Source organism: Macrotis lagotis, chromosome 2, assembly GCF_037893015.1.
Source record: "Macrotis lagotis isolate mMagLag1 chromosome 2, bilby.v1.9.chrom.fasta, whole genome shotgun sequence".
Classification (NCBI taxonomy): domain Eukaryota; kingdom Metazoa; phylum Chordata; class Mammalia; order Peramelemorphia; family Peramelidae; genus Macrotis; species Macrotis lagotis.
In genome coordinates, this window is record NC_133659.1 from 256,388,880 (window position 1) to 256,412,638 (window position 23,759).

A 23,759-nucleotide genomic window follows, 5' to 3' on the forward strand; every position below is an offset into this window, starting at 1 on the left:
TCCTTCTGGAGCAGCTCGAAAGCCACAAAGCTTTCTGATCTAGCCCCCTTCACTTTCAATTTCTCCCTGTTCTTCCTCCATCCCCTTTGGTGGAGGACAATATCATCCATGCTGGTACTCTAGATCCAAAGTAGGACTCTAATTTGTTATATTGCTTTCCCTCTTCCCCTGGCATAGAAATTACTTAAGGACCTATGATAATCATGAGAGAAAACTAGGGAACAAAAAGAAAAGAAAGGAAAGAAAGGAAGAGAAGGAGGGAAGACAGAAATGAAAAGAAAGACAAAAAGAGGCAGGAAGGAAGGAAAGAAGGAAGGAAGGAAGGAAGGGAGGGAGGGAGGGAAGGAAGGAAAGAAGGAAGGAAGGAAGGAAGGAAGGAAGGAGCTAACAGAGTAGACACTAGAGAGAGAAAAAAAATTGAATTGCCAACCCATGCTCTGAGGAATCCTCCACTATACTGGACACCCGAGAGACTTAAACCAAACTACAGTTGAAGAGAACGGAGACTTTGGCAAGGGTTTCCCTGAATCCCGGGCTAAGTTGGAATCTTGAGATGCTGAATATCTTGAAACATCTAGCACAGTCAACCATTTAAAAAGTCCATGAGAGGGGCAGCTAGGTGGTGCAGTGGATAGAGCACCGGCCCTGGAGTCAGGAGGACCTGAGTTAAAATCTGGCCTCAGACACTTAATAATTACCTAGCTGTGTGGCCTCAGGCAAGCCACTTAACCCCATTGCCTTGCAAAAAAAAAAATCCATGAGAAGTTACTGAAATCCATGGTCAGCAAAATGAGGAACATGAGATGTACAGAAACATGGAAACTTTTCAAAAAAGTCAAGTAAGGAGGGTTAGGAACTCCCTGCCTCAAAGACTGACAGAAAAACAGGTGTAAGGCCCAAGAGACAGAGAATAAAGAAGGCCCAAGACAAAATGACAAATGCTCTACTGAGAAGCTTGGAAAGGCTGAGGGCTGAGAAGATGAATGAGACCTAAGAAGTATCTCAACTGGCCAGCCAGTAACCTCTGAAGATCCCATCAAGGCTATGAACTTGACCTGCTGGATGGATGTAGCCTGGAATGGCAATAGTTGTTTCAAGGTCATTAGAGGGAATAAAGGAAAGTCTCCAGTATTTTGGGTGCACTCCTCGGGACAAATTTATGGGAAGACAAGGATGGACAGGTGTGCATGGACTTCAATCAGTATTGTTGGAGAGAATGTCCAATATACTCCCTTGGAGTATATTTCAGAAAGAAATTCAGATTATCTTTTGTAGGATATTCAGTTCATTTTTTTATCTCACAGACCCCCAAAAAAGGTCTAGAGACAATGGAATTAATATGGGGTAGATAAAAGAGGAAAAGGAGAATCCTTTTCTTCTGATACAAGCATGTTATGGGTGGGGGTGGGGGGAACAACACCACACAGCTATAAGTACAATATAACTACCACTTACCTGCATACCCAATCTTGTCATCTTCCTCAGAGCCTCAGACAAAGAGATGAAAAATGTTTTTCCTATTACTGGCATTGCACTTAGTCCTACTTTTTTCAATCACTCATTTGTTCACTCATTCATTCATACATACAAGAAACATATTAAATGTCTACGATTTGCAGGCAAGCCTACTGTATTAGGCTAGAGGAAAGATAATTAAGATGTGGTCCCTTGAAGTAGTTCAAATTTTAGTGAGAGTGGATGGATCTCCTTTCTTCCTATCACTCTATCATCAACCTGTCACAGCCAATTTATGCCTGAAACATCTTTTCACAGTTTTCCCAATCAACTAAAAAAACAATTTTTTCTTTTGCCCCACTGAAATGGGAATGGTTAAATACTTCCTCAAGTTGCTCTTCATTCCTTGAAATAGGTACTTACCCTTAATATGTGTTTACTTTTATTGTCTATTTGTGCATTTGTCCAAAAATGCTACTGCTTTTGTTTGTCCATAATTCATTCTTCTAGAGTAATCTGAAATTAGGAAACCCCTACAGAGTAAAAAGTCCTATTTTATGAATCTTATTTTTAAAATATCTGAGTTAGTTGTGGACTATCATAAAGTACATAAGGAAGGGTTTGTTTGGTTGTTTGTTTTTAAATGGTGGTGATGACCATCTTAGACACATTTTCTTTCTTGCCACACATCCAAACTCTTTTTTTCCTGAACTATCTTCTTCTCTATTTCCCCCTCTCCATCCAAACAGTAAGCCCACCTTATACCATCACTTACACCAATCTAAGTTGGAAAGAAGCTAGGGTTAGGATTGATTGTGATGAGGATGAGAAAGAGGAAGTTGTAAGATCTGGCTCAATAAATATCTACATGTCTTGCAATAAATAACTAATTAAAGTTAAGCAAAGATATGTTTCCAGGTCTCAAGTAGTTTAGAGTCCAAAAGAAGATAAGTTGTTAAAAAAGAGATATTTCTCCAAGTAGACATTTTGTTTTTGTTGAGTGCTTTTTTTCCCCTCTGATATTTCAATCCTGTGGAAATGACAAGATGTGAGGAGAGCTGAAGAGATCAGAAGGGTAGGATACTTAAAAAGGATGGAAGAGAAAGAGGTCAGACAATTTCCTCCCCCTCCTACAAGTTTATCAATCCTGTCCCCACCCTCAAACAACATCAGGAACAGAGAAAAAAACATATATTTTTCAAGTAAAACTTTGGGGCCTTCTGGACTCTCAGATTTTTTAAAAATGTGGATGTAGTTAGAAGTGAAGCTTTTGCTTTAGCATTCACTGTATAAAGATCTCTAAGTAGACCTGGACTAGTTTCGTTTGGAAAGATCACTCATCAGAGCAGTTAATGAGTGAATATTGGTGTGAGAGATTTTCAAAGTAGCTTCTGAATGAGTTGAAATTATTTGAACTTGACTATCAACCCAGGTACCTGCTCGCTGGACCTGAGTATCTGAACCAGCATTTGTGGATAGATATGGCATTCCCCCCCCCCTTTTGTTTATTTTTATGAAAACGCTTTGGTCAAGGGTGTTATCCTTTTGTCCTGGAGGTGGTGAAAAGGGGATGTGGAATAAAGAAAGGGGAGGAGGGAGAGAGAAACTGATGGAAAGCAGAATAAGGGCTGAAGGGAAATCCAGGTGTGTGTGGGAAAGCAGTCACCTACTTCACCTGAGAAAACCATGATGATGGTGGTGGTGGGGAACCTGCTCGCTTCCTCCTTTGGCCTCTTCTGTACCATTAGAAGTACCCATTCATCCTCCACTCCCACCATGCAAACTATCAGTTTTAGAAATACCCTGTGTATAATACCACCAAATTCTTTATAGATTGTTGATGTGATTTTCATTTACTCCAATACATTTTGTGAGCAACTGATGATCAATTCCAAAAGCATTAGAGAAAAAACAATTCATGTTGTTTTTGACCTATAAAGGAAAGAGTAAACTAACTATAAATATTGATCTTAAATTAAATATTAGAATTCATCTCAACACTTTCAGCTTTGTTTCTAATTATGTTTTTGTATCTGAGTTGTGAAAGCCTGAATTTTGGTGAACTAGTGGATTTACGATGATGCCTAAACTATGTACCTAAAAGTATTTTCTGTCCATTGCCTACAGTTGTTTGCTACTAAGGCAGCTAGGGTGACTTACACAAACATTGAATCTCTCCACTGGTGGCACCAAGATGTGCTCACAGAAAGCAGTAATTAATGGAGAGCAGCAAGACACTGAAGTTTCCATAATATGGTAGTAAATTTATTTTTGTAGGATCCCCAAATCTGGAGAAACCTTGAAATCACTATCCCTAACTATGAGAAGGATTATGCTTTAAGGTTTACAAAGAGCTTTCCCAAAAGAAAAAAACTACCCTTCTCTTATAAATCTACCAAAAAAAAGACACTATATCAAATCTTGTGTCTAGAAAGTATGTCCTGATTTTCATTTAAATATCTTCTGCTGCACTTTAATCCCTCTCTCTCTCATTCTGTCCTCAGTGGAAATTGAGAAAAGCTGCTTATCATCATTTGAATAATCTCCCTTTATAATAATGAAGACAGCTATCAACTTCTCCCTCACAGACTTCTCTTCTCTATTATAAAGAACTTCAATTTCCCTTGACAAATTTTTTTACTTTCCAAGATTATCAATAATGTTTGCCAGTGTGGCTATGGAGCTTTGAATCTCCCATATCCTTGCCCACCATAGTGATGGGTGACATATCAGAAGCCCAGCCTTGGAGAAGTCCCAACAGAGCAGCCATCCCAAGACTGCCACTCTATTCCAAAGAGCTGACCTGTTCACTGTCGAAAGAAGAAACTTCCTACAGTGTTCCACTCCATAGTTTTTACTCTGTCCATCATTGTGGTCCAACATGGCAGAAGAGGCTGTGATTAGAAGGCTCTTTCCTCCCATCTTCTCCTGGTCCCAGGGAGGATCTGCTGATGGAACTATTTAGTAGCCAAGGAGAAGATTGATGGTATTCAACTGGTCAGCAGGAAAAGAAATTCATTAGTGTTCAAAATGGAATGTTTGACCATAGGTGATGGCAACTGCTCAGAGGTTGATGCAGAAGGACAAGGAGGAGGAAGAGGAGAAATCACCAAAAGGTATTCTTCTGTTTCCTTCCAAGTTCATACTTCAGAACTGGCTGCTGGTATGAGGATGGCTGAATGCCCTCTAAAATGCACTGAGAATAACTGAACACTTCTTTGTGGCTTTAATATGAATCCAGTTATCTGAATGAAGAAGGGTCCAGGAGTAGTCTTTCTTCATTTCTAAGAAGCTCTGTGTCCTGGCACTTCCCTGAGATACCTCCCAGGCCATCTTTTCCATCCCATCAAAGACTCTTAGTTGAAAAGACTGAATAAAAGTATTACCATTAGCCAAAAAAGGGAACACATAATTCATTCCTGCTTTTAACACAATACTTTAAAGATGTCACCAACAGTTTGTATCCTGCTATATTTTAAGTTCATTTTACAAGGAGACTAGTTCTTGGCTAAAAATAACTGCCTTAAACAGTTCAACAGCTGTCTGGATTTTCCTCTGAAGAAAACTAAATTCTACATTTCACTCACATTCATTTTAACCCATTCAATAAAGGAATCACTCTTTATCCTCAGAACAATGCTATTTGATAGGCAAGGAATTTTTATCCTTATTTTACAGAGATGTAGAGAAGCTAAGTGATTTGTCCAAAATGATATAGATATTTGGGGACAAAGATGGGATTTGAACCCAGGTCATCTGACTAACCCAGGTTACTTCCACTAGAGAATCAGGGTGGTATCATAAAGAACATTGAGCTTGGAATAATAAATACTGAGATCAAGTTCTAGTTCTAAAATTTACTATCTGTATGACCTTGAGCAAATTACTTAACCCAAACCTCCATTTATTCATTTGTAAAAGGTAAATAATATTTGCACTATTTGTGTTATAGATGAATGTGATCACAGGACGACAGGGCGATGGAAGATACCTTGAAGTTCACCAGGCCCAGTCCCTCTCAACTCAACAAGCATTTGAGTAAGCATCTGAGGTGCTTGGGGAAACTAGGACAAAATGGAAAACTTTTTTTTTCCCCTCAAGTTGCTTTATGTTCTGCTGGGGAATTAAAAAAAGTAAACCATATCAACAGATAAGGAAACTGGATTTGCCCAAGAGCACACAGGTAATAAGGCCATCAGCTAAGACTTTGTTCTCTAAAGCCAAGTATTTTAATTCTGATAACAATTGCAATTAAAACAAAATAAACCAAGTCAGAAAGACATGAAGAAGTTCAGTTTCTTTTACCTCTTTTCCTTGGCACTTCCAGTGTTCATGCTAAGAGCTTTCCAGACAGTAGTTTTAGGCATTTCATCAGAAATATTAATCTCAGAAGGGTCACATCTGAAATCAACAATTAGGACAATGATTGCTTAGTCCACAAATGAGCAATTATTATCTGTCTGTGGCAAAAATCCTCTGAGGGGAAAAGACTAATATTTCTTCTGATAGTCTGGAGGCCTGATAAGGAAGTAACATTTTAAACTCGAATAGCACATTTTCTTCTGAACTGAATGCATCTTGCTAATGTCATGTCCTTTGTTCACCATGAAACATCTGGAAGTTTATTTTCTAGATGGAGTAAAAAATAGAAGTACCCTATTACAGAATGTGGTCTTGCACAGTATTAGGAGGAGACCCTGGAATATGGTTTTGAGGGCTAAGCTAGAAGGTCCCTCTGCCCTCACATTGCTTATTCTAGAACCCCATGACTTCCTCAAACAAATCAGTCACATTCCCATGAAGGCAGACCACTGAATAGAGTTCTAGGATTATTCTTCATCTTCCCACTTAATCACTTAAGGTTTCAAATCCTGGGTGACTCTTTCAAAGTCTCACAAAACTTATAGTAAATATGCAAGTTCCTTGAATGCAGGGGATTGTATCCTTTTTATGTCTTCAGCAGATAGCACAATACCTCACAGGTGCTTACTCAATGTTGACTGAATTGAATTTCTCATGCTTTTCCAAAGATTTCCTTAAATCTCAGTCAACTCTTAAAGGCTTAGCCAAAGAATCAGTAATATTAGAGCTGTAAGGAACCTCAGTGGTGTAGTTCAACCTCTACCTGAGTCAGAATCTTCTCCACAACATACTCAAAAGGACCTCCCCAATTAATGCCCCACTGTGACATGGAGCAGGGGTGTTGCTAGAGTCAGCTCATGTTGGCCTAATGAGCTGAGAGTTGCATTTTCACTGAGTGAATATATACAGTAAGAAATTGGCAAATGCTACAAAACGAACTTAAAATTTTGTTGATGGCGTAGTGGATAAAGCACCGGCTCTGGAGTCAGGAGTACCTGGGTTCAAATCTGGTCTCAGACACTTAATAATTACCTAGCTGTGTGGCCTTGGGCAAGCCACTTAACCCCATTTGCCTTGCAAAAAAAAAACTTAAAAAAAAAAGAAAAAAAATTTGTTGATTGTCTGGGTTTAAGAAAGTAAGGGAGAAAATGTTTATAATGCTGATCAAAGTATGTCTTCTATTCTTATCCCTCCCAAGAAAGCTACTTGTTAAACATTCACTAGCACATTGCTACAGGGAGATGATTTGGATCTTCAAAGGCCATGCCAGCAGATGGGCAAAGTGAATCAAAACCTTCATTTCTGGTCACAAACATAGCCTGGGTATCTCTTGGCCAAGGACCAGGAGGTGAGCAGCCTGCCACTACATTAATGAGTTGATATAGAAGATCCCTAGGCCTGAGGACTGACTGACCTGTTCACTGTCCAAAGGGCAAATCTTACCATAAGCCACATCTATCATTTTTATTTTGTCCACCTCTGTAGTCTAATATGACAGAAGAAGCCTCATTGGAGGGCTCTTCCTTCCCCTTCTTCTCCTGGAAGAATTCAACTTCTTGTGTAATGAGAAAATTCCCTTTACAACTGCTCCAAATAGGGATTGTTCACTAATTGAACACTTTCTATAACCAGAAAGTCATTAGAAAGTTGTTAGAAAATTCTTGATACTGAGATAATTTGCTGATATTTGATCCCAGGCTCTCCAGGTAACAGCCTCACCCACTTGTCTGCTCTATGGAGTCACACCAAATAAATTTAATCTTTCTTCTTAACAACTGCCTCTTCAGTATTTGAAGATCATTATTATATCCACTTAAAGTCTTCTCTTCCCAGACCCATTGTTTTTCTTCTTTCTCAGCTCCTGCTCTTGGAAATGCTTCTGCTTATAAGGAGTTCAATTGTATGAGAAAGATCTCTGTAGCTAAAACATGGATAACCTGGGTTTCCTTTAAGTAGCTTAGGGAAAAAGGTCTGGTGAAACTCCTAGAAGTTGAAACTAATGGCTGAAAATAGGGTATAGGATTCTTTCAACATTTCAGTTATTTGGGCTCTCTCTGAACATTTACCCCAGTGACCAAGACCACAGGTTGTTTAGCCTTGGCTAAGTTCCAAGTTTCAAAAGTTCTGATTATCCTAAGCATGAATAATTTCATACCAAGAAAGGAAAGGGCATTGTTAGTTAAGGGTGGGTGAAGTCTTATACCAATAGATAGATAGGTCTCAATGACAAAAGAGGGAGTAGAATGCCCCCAAAGTCTCCAATTCTTTATGCCTTAAAATAATCTTACCTGAAATTGTTATTCTTTCCAGGACTACTCAGTAACTTCCTGCTCTCCAAGGGAAATTTGTCTGGCCCCATTTCTAACATTTTCTCATCCTCCTGTTGAAAAGGGAACTAATTACTTCTTACACCCAAATATTCCCCTTAACAATAGTTATTCCATGGCTATTGCCCAACCAACATAGTCTATATTCCACACCTCATGGGGAAAACCCTCCTGTCCTTTTATCAAATCATAATTTTATGTTTCTATTAATTATATGTTCATCTACCTACTCCCTTTTTAAGTCACTCAAGAGACCAGGCCAGGTTTTCCTCCTATGCCAGGGGTTATACATATGAATTATGCTTACCTTTCATCTGTATTTGATATAAAAACTGAATCACTAATTTTATGATTTATTGTTTATCTTCCATTCTTGACCATTGCTGTCTGTCTCAGACTCTAAGAATCTAAGGAGCAGGGACTGGGTCTATTCAGTTATAATTATGTGGAAACAGATATTTAATATATTATCAAATGACAAAGGAATTTTTTCAGATTTGATTATAAATCTCTAAGATGAAGGACAGGAAGGGACAAAAATCCTTAATCCAATCTTAGTAAATAATGTCTCCGAGAATTAGTCTTTCTAGGGCTAGCTTTGGGATTCTGAAAAATGAGGACTCCTCATATAGTCCTTTTTGCATTTGGAAATTAATTATGTCTAGTTGACACAATGATTATAACCTCTTCTTCTTTGGCCTTCTTTTTAGCATCATCTAGCTTCTTCTTCTTGCTTTCAGGCATAAGATCATCTAGCCAGCTTAGTTCTCGTTTAGAGAAACAGAGATCCATGACTTTCCGGACAAAGACCAAGGCCAAAACCTGTGGAAGAAAAGGGATATGGATTAAAGGAGTCGATTTCCATCCCAGATACTACCTTCCTGCAGAGTTAAAAAGCAAAACCTACTCTAGAGGACTACTAAAATGGATCCATATATTTTATTTCCTTAATAAAGAAATGTAACACATGAGAATGGAAAGAAGGGGCATGCAGCAAGATTAAAATGACCAGATGCTGCTTAAACTTATTCCTATAGGCATCATAACAAGAATGGGGGAACTGAGTATAGTTGTAGCATTAAGATCTGGTAGCTGAACATAACTAAACAAAGTCTATTGGTTTTTCCAGTTTAAGGAAACAGAACTTCATTTTCTCTTCAAGTTCACTGATCACCTCCCCATCTAGTCCAAGATCAGCAACCTTTCTCAAGATAATGGCTATTTCTTTGTCCAGATATTCCATCATCACACATGATACCTAAATGTAAGTCACTGACAATTTTGTTGTACAAAATAGCCCCTGGGAAAGTCACAAAGCCCAGATCAAAGGAAATGGAAAGGAAGAGAAATCATGAAAAGAGGAAGGAAACCAGTAAAAATGTAAAATGGTACTCTTGACTGGGGAAGTGCTGGGAAGAAACTTACTGGATCATTACATTTTCAAGTTGAAATGAACTTTAAATAACATCAAAGTTGGGAGCGGCTAGGTGGCACAGTGGATAGAATACCGGCCCTGGAGTCAGGAGAACCTGAGTTCAAATCTGGCCTCAGACACTTAATAATTACCTAGCTGTGTGGCCTTGGGCAAGCCACTTAACCCCACTGCCTTGCAAAAAAAAACCCCAAAAAAACAAAACCTAAAGATAGCATCAAAGCTAATTTTCTCAATTTGTGGATGAAGAAAATGAGGCCCAGACAATGCCTAATGTGAATTATGTTTCCTCAATATGAGTAATAAAGGTTCATGAAAGAGAATTAGGGGTCCATTTAATCCAACTCCCTCATTATATACAGACGAGGAAACTGACAATAAGACAAGTTAGGTGGCTTGCCCTGGTCACAAAGCTAGTAAAAGTCAGAGGTGGGATGGGAACCAAGTTCTTTCTGACTCCAAGATCAATGCCCTATCTCTTCATCTTAAGGATGAAAACTATTCAAACCAAGCAAACTAAACTCTTAATTTATTCTCCAGAAGTCTCATTTGTAGAGCATTTATAGAGCCTCAGATGTAGGCAGTTCTCAGCACTCCTAAAAAAGACAGACCAACTCCTCTTCCACCAAGACCAAGTCTAGGAGAAGTAAGAAGAAACTGGCAAGAAAAGCAAGACTAACTAAAGAGGTTCCCACACCCAGATATCTGCTCTGTGGTTCCTTATCATTCCCATGGTTTTTAGGGAACCATCTGCTTCCCACTTCATTCCCTCCTCCCTATTGTTCCTTTTTATGAAACTACAACTTTTCCAGTCTCCTTTCCCCAAACTTTTATCCCTTTTTTCAGAAAGAGGGACCAGAGGAGGGTGTCACCTCAGTCACCCTACCATTACTCTGTCCTTCCTAATTGCTTTAAGAATCTATTTTTTCTCTTTAAACATTTTCAATCATTGTTGATCACTACAATTTATTTTATCTTAGATAATAGAAGCCAAAGTTTTTTGCATCAATGTGCATATTACAAATATTTTTCTCTTCCTTCACCCCTTCACTGAAAAAGTTAGATAACCTTACTAGGCAACTAAAACAATTAGAGGCCACTTTCTCTCAAGTCCGAAATCAAACGATGCTGTCATTGCTTGTAAATGATAGGGGGGAAAAATTACCATCATAGGAAAGATGATTGCAGCTGGGGATGCCTTAATAACCCACAGTAAGACAAGACAAGTCAGCTGGATAAGAGTGAAGAGATGCACTTTACGCAAAGGGACATGGCGTAGGTAGATGAAGTCTGGCTGGTGTTTTGCTGGCATCCCAAAGAGTTTCAGGCGATCAAAAAACTGAAAAACAGTCATCCCCCAGAGCAACATTAGGGGAGCTTTAGACATCAAGAGGTAACATCTTTTTATCTATCATTAGAAACCAAATGATATTTTTCTTTTCTGAAGATTTCACTTTAGAACATATTTTGTACATTATTTCTTGTAAAAAAGATCAAATATGATATGTTAAAGAGAGGTTAAATGTTAAGATTGAAATCAATGTTTTTAAAAAGTGCCTGAGAGTAATTAATTAAGGTGATATAATTTATGTCAGAAATTGGTCCAATACACATTCTACCAATACAAAGAGAAACTACTGGCCAAAGCAACAGATGAGGCTCTTTTGAGCTTTCATTTTACAGAGCTGTATCCAAATCATCTATTCCTAGCCTAGAGCTTCCTCCCCCGGACCAATTCTTGCCTCTATAGCTAGTTGGTACTAAAGGTCCAAGTCATAGTTTTGCAGAGAGGGTCATTCACCATTTCACAACTGCCTAATCTCTTCCCAATACACCAAATGCTAAAGTCCCCCTGACCCTCCCACTCTGCCCCCCACAGTCTGGCATTAAGAATAGATGGCATTTCATTTCTCTCCTTGTAGAAAAAAAAATTTGTTTGACTCTCAGTCAGTCCCAGGGATCTCGGTCTATAGTAGAACAAAGAGGTTTAGCAGATCTTCCCAGGGTCAGGGAACCCTGGGGAGACCAGGAAGGGGAGACCTTGAGTTATGCAAATAGAGGAGGGGTCAGGACACCTTGAGAACCTGTGTACCTTAATTCCCTGTTTTCATGACATTATCTATCACACCAAGAAACAATTTTTCAAAAACAGGTTTGTACTTTGTCAAGGATATTTTTCCTGGTACTAAATATGAACCCAGACTGAGAAAAGAATGCAGGAAAAAGGTATATGACCTACTAGACTAGGAAAACTGAGTAGACAATGAAAAAAATAATCTCCTTGGAACAAAATGCAAAGAGGATTCCAATACCTGGATTCCTCTAAGTGAAGAAACTCCCATATAGAGGAAAACTCCATAAAGTACTGGCATTGGAATGAACTGTTGAAAAAGGAGAGAAAGGCATAGAATTAAACCTAACATCATTTTTAGCAAAAGCAGCAATGCCATTCTAAAACTGACAGAATGTCCAGGTTGGTTGGTTCCACTTTCACTATTTCTGTTGATAACTTTCATCTTCCCAATGTTCAAAGCTTCCCTCGGTTATCACCTTGGTCCTTCCTCTACATTGCTTCCTACAAACAATTATTTGTCAAACCCTACTGAGTCTCCCTCTCTCCTCTGGGGAGCCAAACTGAGCAAATTTAATCTCTTCCATGTGACAACTCTGAGAGTCTTCTCTTTTCTAAGCTAATCATCCCAAGATCTTCCAATAAGTCTTCAGAAAGCATGGATACCACTCCCCTTATCATTCCGGTTGTCTTCTTCAGGATGTCCAATGTCCTTCTTAAAATATGGCTCTTAGGACTGAACACAAAATACAAGTTCAGGTCTGACTAGGGCCAAACACAATGGGATTCTCAAATCTCTCTTCCTGGGTACCATAACTCCAAGCTTAACATCTTGGAAGATAGTTGTGGTATTGACCTGTAAATCTGATCAAAGATTCAAAGCCTATGCTGATTTTCTTTGCCTTCTGGGTAAGAATGTTTATTGCATAGTTTGGGGTCAGTTTGTTAAACTTATATTTTGGTGTCACTGGAACTTCATTCAGTGATTTTACCAAGACAAGGAGGGTATGGACATTTACTCCTAAACCACTGCCTCCCCTCCCCTCTCCCCCTCCTTTTTTAAACACAGGTCAAGCTTTATTTGGGTTTCCTTTTTATGACACTGCTACCTCACCAGAATAGAATACTTTCTATCTTCATTTACATTTCCAGCTGTGTTTTTGTTTTCTAATATATATTTTTATTTTATTAAATATTTCCCAATTACATTTTAAAAAATTTTGGGTTTCTTTTTTTGCAAGGCAAGGGGGTTAAGTGGTTTGCCCAAGACAACACAACTAGGTAATTATTAAGTGTCTGAGGCCAGATTTGAACTCAGGGACTCCTGACTCCAGGGCTGGTGCTCTATCCACTATGCCACCTGGCTGCCCCATTTTTAAAACTTTTAACATTCATTTATTTTAAATATTGAATTTCGAATTCTCGCCTGCCTCTTCCCCGCCCCTTGAAAAGGCAAGCAATATGATATCAAAGTTTCACAAAGCATATTTCCATATTAGCCATGTTACTGCTTCCCATTTTTAGCAACTTCTTGTATAAGGCCAACCGAGGAGGATTTCACCTTAAAATAGTGACAGAGTTCCCAATCCCAGCTTATAGGTTTTGCTATAGTTATAAATCTCAAAGCTTAGTCAATACCTTTCCACCTGGACCTTGAGGAATATAAAAACTGTTTTTCTATGAGGGATGCTTGGAGTCCCCAAGTATCTGGGGTGTTGGTCTAAAATGACCAGGAGGCCATCATTCTTAGGTAGCGTAATCTGCCAAGTTCTCATCTGCATTCACAAGTCTCTAGTGTGTGGGAAGGATCATTTGTTATATCTCTCAATTCTAACTCTGTCTTTGACTAGTTTGATCATCAGGCCAACAGAGATATAAGATTGTTGACTGCCATGCTGACTCATGTTGAGCTTGGGTTCCAGGTCATTGTCCCAACAACACGTCTTCCCATCCTACACTGAGGCAATTTGATTTTGTTTTTGTCTTTGTAATTCAAGTTTGGAGCATTACATTTATCCGTATTGCATTTAACTTTTTATTAGATTCAGTCCCTCATTCTAGCCTACTGAAATATTTTTGAATCCTGACTTTGTCATCTCATTTATTAGCTCCTTCCTAAACTCATGGCATCTGGCAATGTGACAAACAAGTTATCTAGGTCTTAATCTAGATCACTGACAAAAACACTGAACAGAAATAGGAAGTAAAGATGAAGGAGCTGGGTGGGGTTGGGAAGGTTCTGGGGGAGGAGGTAATGGAGAGGAGGATTACCTTGGGCCAGTAACAGACTGGTCCCGGTCTAGGCAATAAAAGGCGAAGGTCACCATGTTTCTGCCCTTACAAGCAGACTAGCCTTTCTCTGGTTACCTTTAACACAGCTGTCATGAAGACGGAGCAGCCCATTAGCACAAAGATCATGAGCCCTGTGACTCTCTGTTCTCGGATCCCCAGGAATTTGGGCTGTTCCCCTGGAGCAGAACATTCTGACTCCAGTTTGAGGCTGTTCACATGGGTAATGGAGAGGACAGTGGCCGCCACAAACCAGGGCAAGCCCATGACAGAACAAACTCCCAGCATCACAGCCACCATCAGCAAATCCAGGTGGTAGCCACAGCCTTTCTGTGGGAAAAAGAAGAGATTTCAGGTAGCAGAAGCAGCCCTGCCTCACTATAATGCCGCAACCTGACATTAGAGTAGGATTTCCTCATTTGTAGACTAAAGAATGATCTCAGCATCAGACAAGACCTTCAGGGGCCCAGCTCTAACCCCATTCCTATATTTCTAACAGCATAGGATATGAAATTGGACCTCCTGACTCTAAACCCAGATCGTCAAAGTCTTTCACCTACATTTCTATACACCTACCCTTTGACTTTGGGCTCTGTGTTGCCAGAGAACAGATGCATTAGGTAGGAAAACCAATGCTAACAGCTAAGCCAGGAATAGACATCAGGAACTATGGCTCTGTCAGTATGGCTAAAAGTGGCCACAAAGCTCTGGAAGAAGAAAAATCTGACCCAGAAGTCCAGAGACCTGGGTTCACCTTCTGAGTCCTTGGGGCCAACTGAATCCAGGCAAGTAATCGTTCAGCCTCCGTCTGCTCCTGGCAGCTCTCTAATACTCTTGATTTACACAGGAGGACTATTTTGTCTTGGGAAAGGAAGTTTTTTCACCCAGGAGTTCTCCCTGATCTGTATTATATGTGTCATCTTTAAGTGAACAGTTTGAATTCAGAGCTTTGCGGGGGGAGGTTCCAGGTTCTCACAACACACACTCTTAATTATTCCTTGTTGTGCAGACAGATAGAAAACAAAGAAAAGGGAGGGACCCCAAGATGTTCCTTGTCAATATGGTTTTCATTGTTGACTGCAACTGGCCCTATTCTCCTCAGGATTCTTGGAACTAAGATTCAGAATAGAAAACAAACCATAACTATTGTTGGGTTACAGTGGAACTCAATGTTTCTAAGTTGAAGCCCAAGAAAGTAGCAAGTTAGACCAACCATAGACAGACATGCTAAACAACTACTGCATTTGGCTGTGTTTGTGTTATCAAGTTGTCTACCCCCAATTCTCTCCAAGATTTTGAGAGGGTTCTGTTGTCAATAAAGACAAGATTTTTTTCTCTCATCATGACAGTTATGACACTTGGGGCACATGTGTATACACACACACACACACACACACACACACACACACAACTTCCTAAAGGTAGTTCCGAACCAGAGATCTGGGAGGCTTAGACCAGAGATACATCCACTTATTGGCAATTCCTTCATAATTTTATCAAGCCTCACAATCCATCGTACCCTAAAATGCCTGTGGTCATCATGTACACATACTAAAATTAATCAACACAATCATATAAGGAGACTCTCGTGGATCCTCTATAGACTAAAATTCTTATTACCTTGAGTTTATGTTCCTTCCTATTAATTATAACAGCTGTGATCTGTTGGTCCATGAATATTAAGATGGTACAGAGGAGAGCTGGGATGATTGCAGCTATCACAGTCCACCAGGGATTGGTTCCAATGGGACTGATAATCCATCCCCGGTCATCCCTTGTTGGCTAAAAAAAAAACCAAGACACTACTTTTGTACTTTAAATGAGCAAATATTATTTGTGCAAAAGTCTCTTTGAGACAGACTTGTTCTCTTCAATATTGCCTAAGACTCCTGAAAAGTATCACATACTTCTCAAACTCTTGGTTTCTGTTCCATTTCCCCTTTAAATGAGTCAATTCTCAGCCATAAGCAGGTCTTTATAGATTATCCATTGGGAGTGGAATGTGAATTCCTATAGGAAATTTTAAATTCTAACCTGACTTTTGTGTACCATCCAGTATATTTCCAACTCCCTATCATTCACCCTCTAAAGATTATGTACTCAGAATGTAGCCAATTTTATTATTAGCATAAGTAAAAATATAATTATGAAGACAAATCTGTTGCCAAAAAATATTACCACATATTCCAAAACTAAATGTAAATGACCATTACTCACTTCTCAGATCCCCTCTAGAAGCACATATTCTATGACATTTAGAGCAGTTGACTATGCTATACAGTTCATCTTTAAAACCAACTGCAAAGTAAATCTGGTCTTATATAATGTGCAGAAATGGATGGAGTGAACTGAATAGTTGTTAGGTTTGCTACATTCCCAAGGCTGGTCCAATCATATCAAACCCATTGAATTAAGATTAATTTTATAGGTAATGAATGATAAGTGGTACAATGGAGGGTGCTGGACTTGCAGTCACTAAGACCTGAATTCAAATTCAACCTCATACACTTACTGTGTGACCTTGAGCAAGTCACTCTCTTGCCTCATTTTCCTCTCTGTGATATTAACAATAGCACCAATGTCCCAAATGAGAAGTATTTAACACCATGCTAGTTCACAGGAAATGCTCATTTCCTTCCTTTTCCCTTCCCTTCCCTTAGTACCATGTTACAGCTCATATATTTAAAGACCGAGTTGACACTGACCCTTGGAATATTCTCAGGAGTTTTGGGGCATCCCAGCTTTGGTCCCAATGTCATTTACTCCTTACTTGGAGGCTGAGGGTTTTAAGATTTTATAATATATAAAAACCCAAAACAATAAGACTCAAGTGCCCTAGAGCCTTAGAAACACACCTAGGGGCTCTGGGGCATGTGCCAAGCAGCTTCTCCTGTTTCTTGCCCCCTATAACTTAGGACTGAAGAGCATTGCAGGGGAGGACAGACTGAGTCTGACTCCAGTCTGGGGCCATCATACCAGATCTGCTTCAGGTGGCAGCTTCCCTTCTTCCTCTGCAGCTCCTTGGCCTCACCTGGCTAGGATGTTCTGAATGGTTTGTCCTGCCAAGCAGATGCCAGTCTGATGGACTTGGAAGAAGGTCACCAGAAAACAAACATGCTTTCCAGCAGAGGCCTTAATAAGGTGCCATAATAAGCAGACCTTTAAAGTGTTTTGTCTGGAGCTTCATTGCTTGACAACATGGCCTGACAACAATCTGCAATTTTGATTGGTGCCAAGTCAGACACTTGCCAGTGATGGGCAGCAGCATTAGAAAACTATGTGAAAAATGGGGCAGCTAGGTGGCGCAGTGGATAAAGTACCGGCCTTGGAGTCAGGAGTACCTGGGTTTAAATCTGGTCTCAGACACTTAATAATTACCTAGCTGTGTGGCATTGGGCAAGCTACTTAACCCCATTTGCCTTGCAAAAAAAAAAAAAAGGAAAAAAGAAAACTATGCGATTGGTGCCCCAGTCAGGCAAGATGACTAGGGACAAAGATACTTTGTCTCAAAGGCCAGCAGGGCTATTGACATCTTAAGGAAAGGGTGACTAGCATGATAGGAAGGGAACCTGCCTAGCCGACAGCTGCCTCCTCCTTGAACCACACTCGGATCCATCAACCAAACTCCCACTGCTTCAGTGTGGCTGCTTTCAGCACCCTGAGAGCTAAGTGACTAACAGCCCCATAACTCTTCTAGAAGAATCTACACTTTTAAAAGAGGGTGCTTATTTACTAAAATGTATTCTCACTTGGTGGTTTCTGGTACAGTGGAGTGAAAAGTTTGAAGTAGCAGAGGAAGACTTGCTTGGGAGACTGGTCCTAGCTCGCTGTCATTGCCTCCCCCCTCCAAAATCCATAGGTTCAGGAGCATCATGAGTCCTCTAAAGGCTGCCTTTCCTCACTGACTCTCCCACTGACTATAGCAGCAGGTGGTGGCCAGGATGGCCAAGAGATGAGTTAGAGAATGCAACCTCTTTTCCTTCTTTCCCAAGTCAGTAGATCCCACAAAGCTTCACTTTTTTATTATCTTTATGACAGTCCTGAGAATAACTCTGTTAAGGTTAACTTGGACAGCCATATTCTCTCTCCCTGCTGATACCACCTGGGCAGAGAACTGGCAGTAGGGGCTCCTCCCCTGCTCACCTAACTGTCCCCAGGAGCCAGAGATCCGGGCAGAAGGGACACCAAGCAAAGTCTGAGGGCATTTCTTTTCTTCAGCTATAGCAGACATGCTGAGAAAGCATCTCTTCCATGAAGCCTTCCCTCATCATTCAAGTTCCCCCTCAATCTCCCTCCCTCCTTGGGCTCCTCCAGTACTCAGCACTTTCTGGGTTATACATTTGGCACGTGCAATATTTCTATGAGGTTATAGAATATCTCCCCAACTAGATTGTCAGCTTCTTGTGACACAGACTGTCCTATTATTGGACATCCATTTTGGTAAATTTCCACATTAGATTTTAAAACCTTAATAGCAAATACACAAAACCTTTCCATCAATTAAACTACCATCTGATTTTGTTATCTTTGGTTAAAAGGAAAACTATGATGTTCCTTAGCTTCAGTCCTAAAAATAAATGGTTTTTAAATGACTTTTGTTCTTTCTGAGGGGAACAAGGGGCAGGGGCAGGAGATGCTCTAGAACTCATCCTAAGCCAGGCTATGTGAAAAGCTCTTTTATCCCAGTTTAGGACCACAAACTTTGAAATAATACCGGATATATACATAATATGAACTGTTTACCTTAAATACACTTGGAACTTGTAGCTTTGGGGATGGGACGCCAATTAAAAAATCAAGAATTACCATGGTGAAGATGGTGAGGAAGACTGCAAAGTCACTCACCATGGAGCGAACCTGGAGGAAAGAATAATGAGAAACTTAGAAAATGTTGAAAAAGAATAGCATTAGAAAGAGCTTCATACAATGTAAAGGCTAACAGACTGCCTTCTGGGGTTGGAGTGGAGGGAGGGAAGCTAATCAATTAGGAGAAAAATTGTAAAATTCAAAATAAATAAATAAAAAGAATTTTAAAATCCTCAGTGCTACAATTTTATCCTACAGCATAACAAGATATAAGGATTTATGCTTACAACTTAGGGACAGAGAGAGATGTGGTCAGGGTAAGTGCCAGGCAATGGTCTAATGAACTTGCCCTCATCATTGGAGACTGACTACTTATAACCCTGGCCAAGTCAGTGAAGGGGAAAGGCAGGAATCCAGTTCAATCTGAGATCCTGGAGATTGCTTGATTGGCTCTGACAACCCTCAGATAAATTAGTCATGTGCAGATGAAATCAGGGAGCGCTTCCCCAGATCATCCACCCCAAACTCTCCTGACTCTCCTGGATCAAAAAAAATATATCCCTCAGGAAAAATGGTATCCACATACACTACTTGGATTATATAACCTGGAGTTATTTCAGTAACTGCAATAAGGCCTGCAAATGGTTCTTTGCAGATCAGTATTTACATAAAACCATAAGCTACGAACAATTTCTTGCTAAAAGGATTCTATGAGCTATTTTCCTTCCCAGGCCAGGTAGTGGATAGAAAGCTGGGCCTGGAAGCAGGAATATCTGAGTTCAAATCCAGCTTCAGACACTTACTAGCTGTGAACCTGAACTGTCTGCCTCAGTTTCCTTGAGCACCTGCCTCTTAGGGTTTGTGAAGACCAAATGAGAGATCTGAAAAACTCTTTAGAACCCTAACACCAATATAAATGTTGGCTATTAGCCCTACTGTCATGAGGAGAGTTTTTTTGACTCTTTGTTTGGACCTAAACCAGGAAAATGCATTTACTATCATTTTTCCTCCATGGTTTGATACCTTATTTTTCCCACCTCATTGGAATTGTGAGAAATAGAGGTTGGTCATCTTCTACCCAGGTCACCATACTGGGGACAATCCTCTACTCTAATGTGAACTTAATGTTAATGTAAAGCACAATTACAAAACATTTTATTCACAATAACTTTGGATGGGCAAGTATCCCCATTTTATAGATGAGAAAACAGAGCAAAAAAAGATTAAATAATTTTCCCATAGTTGTCCGGTCAGTGTAAGAGCCAGTAGAATTCAAACTCAGGTTCTCTGGCTTTTATCCCAGGAGCTCTATCATAACCTTCCATTGTGATACACTGTGGGAACCCCTGAATACTTTCTGAAAAAACAGTCCATCCAAATTCTTCAGTGCCTAACCAAAGGCCTCTTGGAAGCTTTCTTTGCCTAATACATTCCTCACTGGTTTCCTCTCCTCTGAACTCCCAGAGTACTTTCTAGGTTTTTCAATTTAGCCTCAAAGTCTATGCTAGCTTGCATGACATGCTAATGGAAATTCATAGGCCTCTAGGCAAGCTCACTTCTCCATGAAGCCATGGCTGGAGGGGAGCACAGTTGTCTTCAGACAACAGAAAATGGATGAAATATTCCACATCCAGACATACTTCATTCAGCCACTGGTGAAGGAGAAATCATCTGGGCCTGAGTTCAAATTCACTTTTAAACCAAATGATGTCTACAGATTAATTTAGTCATCCTCACTAAAACCTTTTGAATATGCAGGATAAATAGAAGACCATTAGAAGGACAGCACACTGTTGAATAGTATATAACATCTGCTCCATCCCCCACCCCATGCATACCCACCCCCAAAATGTGATCGGCCAGCTACAAGGGGTGAATAGTAAATGGAGGCTGATGATAGGCTGGCCTCCACTGTCTTGACATTAGAACATAAGGTTAAATTAATTTTTGCCCAGAATGAAAATTCTGGTTGAATGTAAATTTTAATGATCTAAGTTAACCAGCTACCTACCCTGGTTGGAAAATAGTGGCTTGTCTTAAATGTCTTTAATGTGCTGGAGAGGATGAAGGTTGTGAAAAAGAGAATACAGGACCAGAAGAGCACGTCAGGAGTGTAAGGTCCATGGTGACCACAGGCTGATCCCGTGAATTCTCCATGCATCTTCTGACACTCCTGAAGAAACAAACACTCCAAATGATTGAAGGTCAATCCGAGACAGCCCATAAAACAAGCGCTGAAGTTAGGTTGCAGATCCATCTACCTTCACCCCTTAAAAGAGCAGTCTCCTCATTTTAGACATCCTCCTCACCTCTGCTAGGCTACAGGATGAGTTACCAATTGCAGCTTGCTGACATCATTGTTTAGTACCCACCCCTTTTCCCACCAGTCATCTTTCCCTTACCGCCGCTGCAAAATATTGGTTGTCATAGGCATGTACTTCACCTTCTCATGCAGATGCCCCTCTGGGTAATAGGGGTTAATGAGAAGATGTGGGGTGAAGGGGATTACCAGTGTGTGGATGGCTGCCTTGTACAAACTCTAAAATACATTTTGCCAGCAAGCAATCTAATATCTGCTAATAGCTAGAGTTATCTTGAAATCACTGACAAAGTACTCTAGAGAGGTTATACCAGGACTATAGTTCTTTAACTATATTGCCAAGACCAAAAAAATACCAGAAATATAAGAGATCATCTCTCCCTATTTTTTAAACAGGTAATATATTATATATTATAGGATTATCAGATTGGCGGGGGGGTCTTCTGTCTCCCATTCCTCTCCCTCCCTAAGCAAAATTCATCCAAATGGCAAAAACCAAATTAGGAAGTCCTTAAATGGCTGAGTTATGCAAGCTGCTATAACTATCCCAATAATATTCCTGCAAAAAGGAAAGAATCTCACCAAGAGATTCACATTCTCTTCTCTGTATTGAAAAGAGCTATAAAATCATGTTTTCCTGGTATTAAAAGGGAGAAGATGTTATGAATAATTAATGAAGTTTTTTCCCCAAGAAAGAGATCCAACTGAGGGTGACCCTATTTCCTTTCTTTCAATTAAATCTAGAGCTTGCCCTGCTGGTATATTTGACAGATGGCAGCTCCAGGTGCTCTTCGACTTACACTGACAGACAGGTTGGCCCAACTGGTTTCTGAGGCCACAATGTTGTGGTCCTTCCAGTACTGTAGTGTGTGATTGCTGGGATCCTTTGGGATAGTGCACCTGCAACTAGGAGCAGAAAAGATTTCAGGGAGAAAGTTTCAACATAAGAATAATGCATGGATGTCATTGACTTGGATAAAAAAATGGAAAACAGTTTCATCAAATACATCCTGGACAAAAAGCTGCAAAGGACAGAAAACCAACAGGAATAATCAAATCAGAATTCCAAAAGCTCTCAAGTGACATTTAATAGCAATACATGTTAAGACCTGCCTTGGGGGAATATAGTATAAAGAAAGAAATAGTCACAGTGTACTTCACTAAATTGTACCTAAAGGTTAAGGGCCCTTCAGGGCACATACGAACTTAGAAAACCTATCTATAAAACTAGAAAACTTATCTATGTACTATAGTAGGTTGCTTTGTCAGATTTTTTCATTTTCTTAAATATTTTCCAATTATATTTTAATCTGGTTTAGGTCTCATTGAATGTTGCAGGCCGAATAAATCTGTTTGACATCCCTATTCTTTGCTATACTCTTCAACTTGCTACCACATTGGAAGAAATATACAGGCAAACTGAAAAGCATCTGGAAATCATATCACACAGGCTTTCTTCTCTATACTACTTCACTTGGTGATCTCCTCAGTTCCCATGAATTAAATGGCCATCTCTATACTGATGATTCTAAGATCTCTCTAACCTGCCCCTTCCAACCTCCAGTCTTCCATGTTCACCATCCTTCAGACATCTCATGCTGGATATCTAGTGCACATCTTAAACTCAATACATCCAAAGCAGAACTGGTTATCTCCACTCCCCTCCATCCCTTTCCCTTTCCTATCCCTCTGGCTTCCCTCCTAGGAGTCACATCACTATTTCTCATCCTTCATGCACAAGTTATGGCCAAGGACTGTTGATTTCACTTTTATAACATCTTTCCAATTCACCCTTTCTCTCCTCTAACACATCCTCACTCTCCTGGGGTTTCCTGGTGTTCTAGAGGGTCTGCTGCTTCAAGTTTTCCCTACTTCAACTCATCCTTCATTCAACACTAAAGTGCAGGTCTGATCAATATCATCCCCCAAAAAACCCCAGAAGCAGTCCCCCAGGATCACATATAAACTTCTCTGATATTCAGAGGCCTTATAACCTACTGACCTCCTTCCCTTCCCATCTCCTTATACCTCACTTCACTAACTTCATGGATATTCCACTAAAAGGTACTCCATCTCTCAGCTCGAAGTATTTTCTTTGGTTGCTCCCCCATTCCTTTTGGTTCTAACAACTCATTTTCTCTAGCCCATCTTAATTCTGATGCCTTCCTTCTTTTAGTTCCTATTTATCCTGTACATGACTCATTTTGCATATTTTTTCCATTGGACTCTAAGGTCCTTGAGGGCAGGAATTATCCTTTGCTTTTTTTATGTCTATCACTTAGCAGACTGGCACCAGATGATTTAAGAAGGGCCTGATAGTGGCCTTCAAAGAGTCTGAGTGCTGCAGTGCTTTGTGAAACTCCAGAAGCTCTAATCAGCACCAATGATTAGAAACAACAAGAATTTCACTTTTGGATCCATATAAGCAAGAACTTTCTAATACTAAAAAGCTGTTTGACAATGGTAAGGGGTTTTCTTATAAAATACTGATTTCTCCTTCACCAGTGGCTGACTGAAATATGTCTGGATGTGGAATATTTCATCTAACAGTGGTTGGATTCCAAATCCTCTAAGGTACATTTCATGTGTCATTCTGGCACGTGCTAGGAGAGGCCCCAAATGCATTGTGTTTGCTGCCCAAGACTCATACTCAGACAGCAGAACACCTAGAAAGTAAACAAAAGTGTGTGGATATGA

At 39.9% G+C, this 23,759-nt stretch overlaps 1 protein-coding gene across 2 annotated transcripts in view; it reads right to left on the reverse strand.

The window, feature by feature from the left end:
- Nucleotides 1-345: 345 nt before the first annotated feature.
- The window catches only part of SLC4A8 (solute carrier family 4 member 8), a 53,258-nt gene continuing 29,844 nt past the window's right edge, over nt 346-23,759 (reverse strand). The window contains exons 10-20 of one of the 2 annotated variants that reach the window (XM_074225898.1): nt 21,863-21,968; nt 20,754-20,915; nt 18,680-18,793; nt 15,557-15,718; nt 14,015-14,266; nt 11,889-11,957; nt 10,742-10,915; nt 8,829-8,966; nt 8,106-8,197; nt 5,761-5,856; nt 346-4,824 (exon numbers count right to left, since the gene is read on the reverse strand). In XM_074225898.1, the coding sequence (XP_074081999.1) occupies nt 4,812-4,824; nt 5,761-5,856; nt 8,106-8,197; nt 8,829-8,966; nt 10,742-10,915; nt 11,889-11,957; nt 14,015-14,266; nt 15,557-15,718; nt 18,680-18,793; nt 20,754-20,915; nt 21,863-21,968 (1,378 nt within the window). In that variant the 3' untranslated portion in view covers nt 346-4,811. The remainder of the gene's footprint in view (nt 4,825-5,760; nt 5,857-8,105; nt 8,198-8,828; nt 8,967-10,741; nt 10,916-11,888; nt 11,958-14,014; nt 14,267-15,556; nt 15,719-18,679; nt 18,794-20,753; nt 20,916-21,862; nt 21,969-23,759) is intronic. The other variant, XM_074225899.1, reaches the window with a different exon arrangement.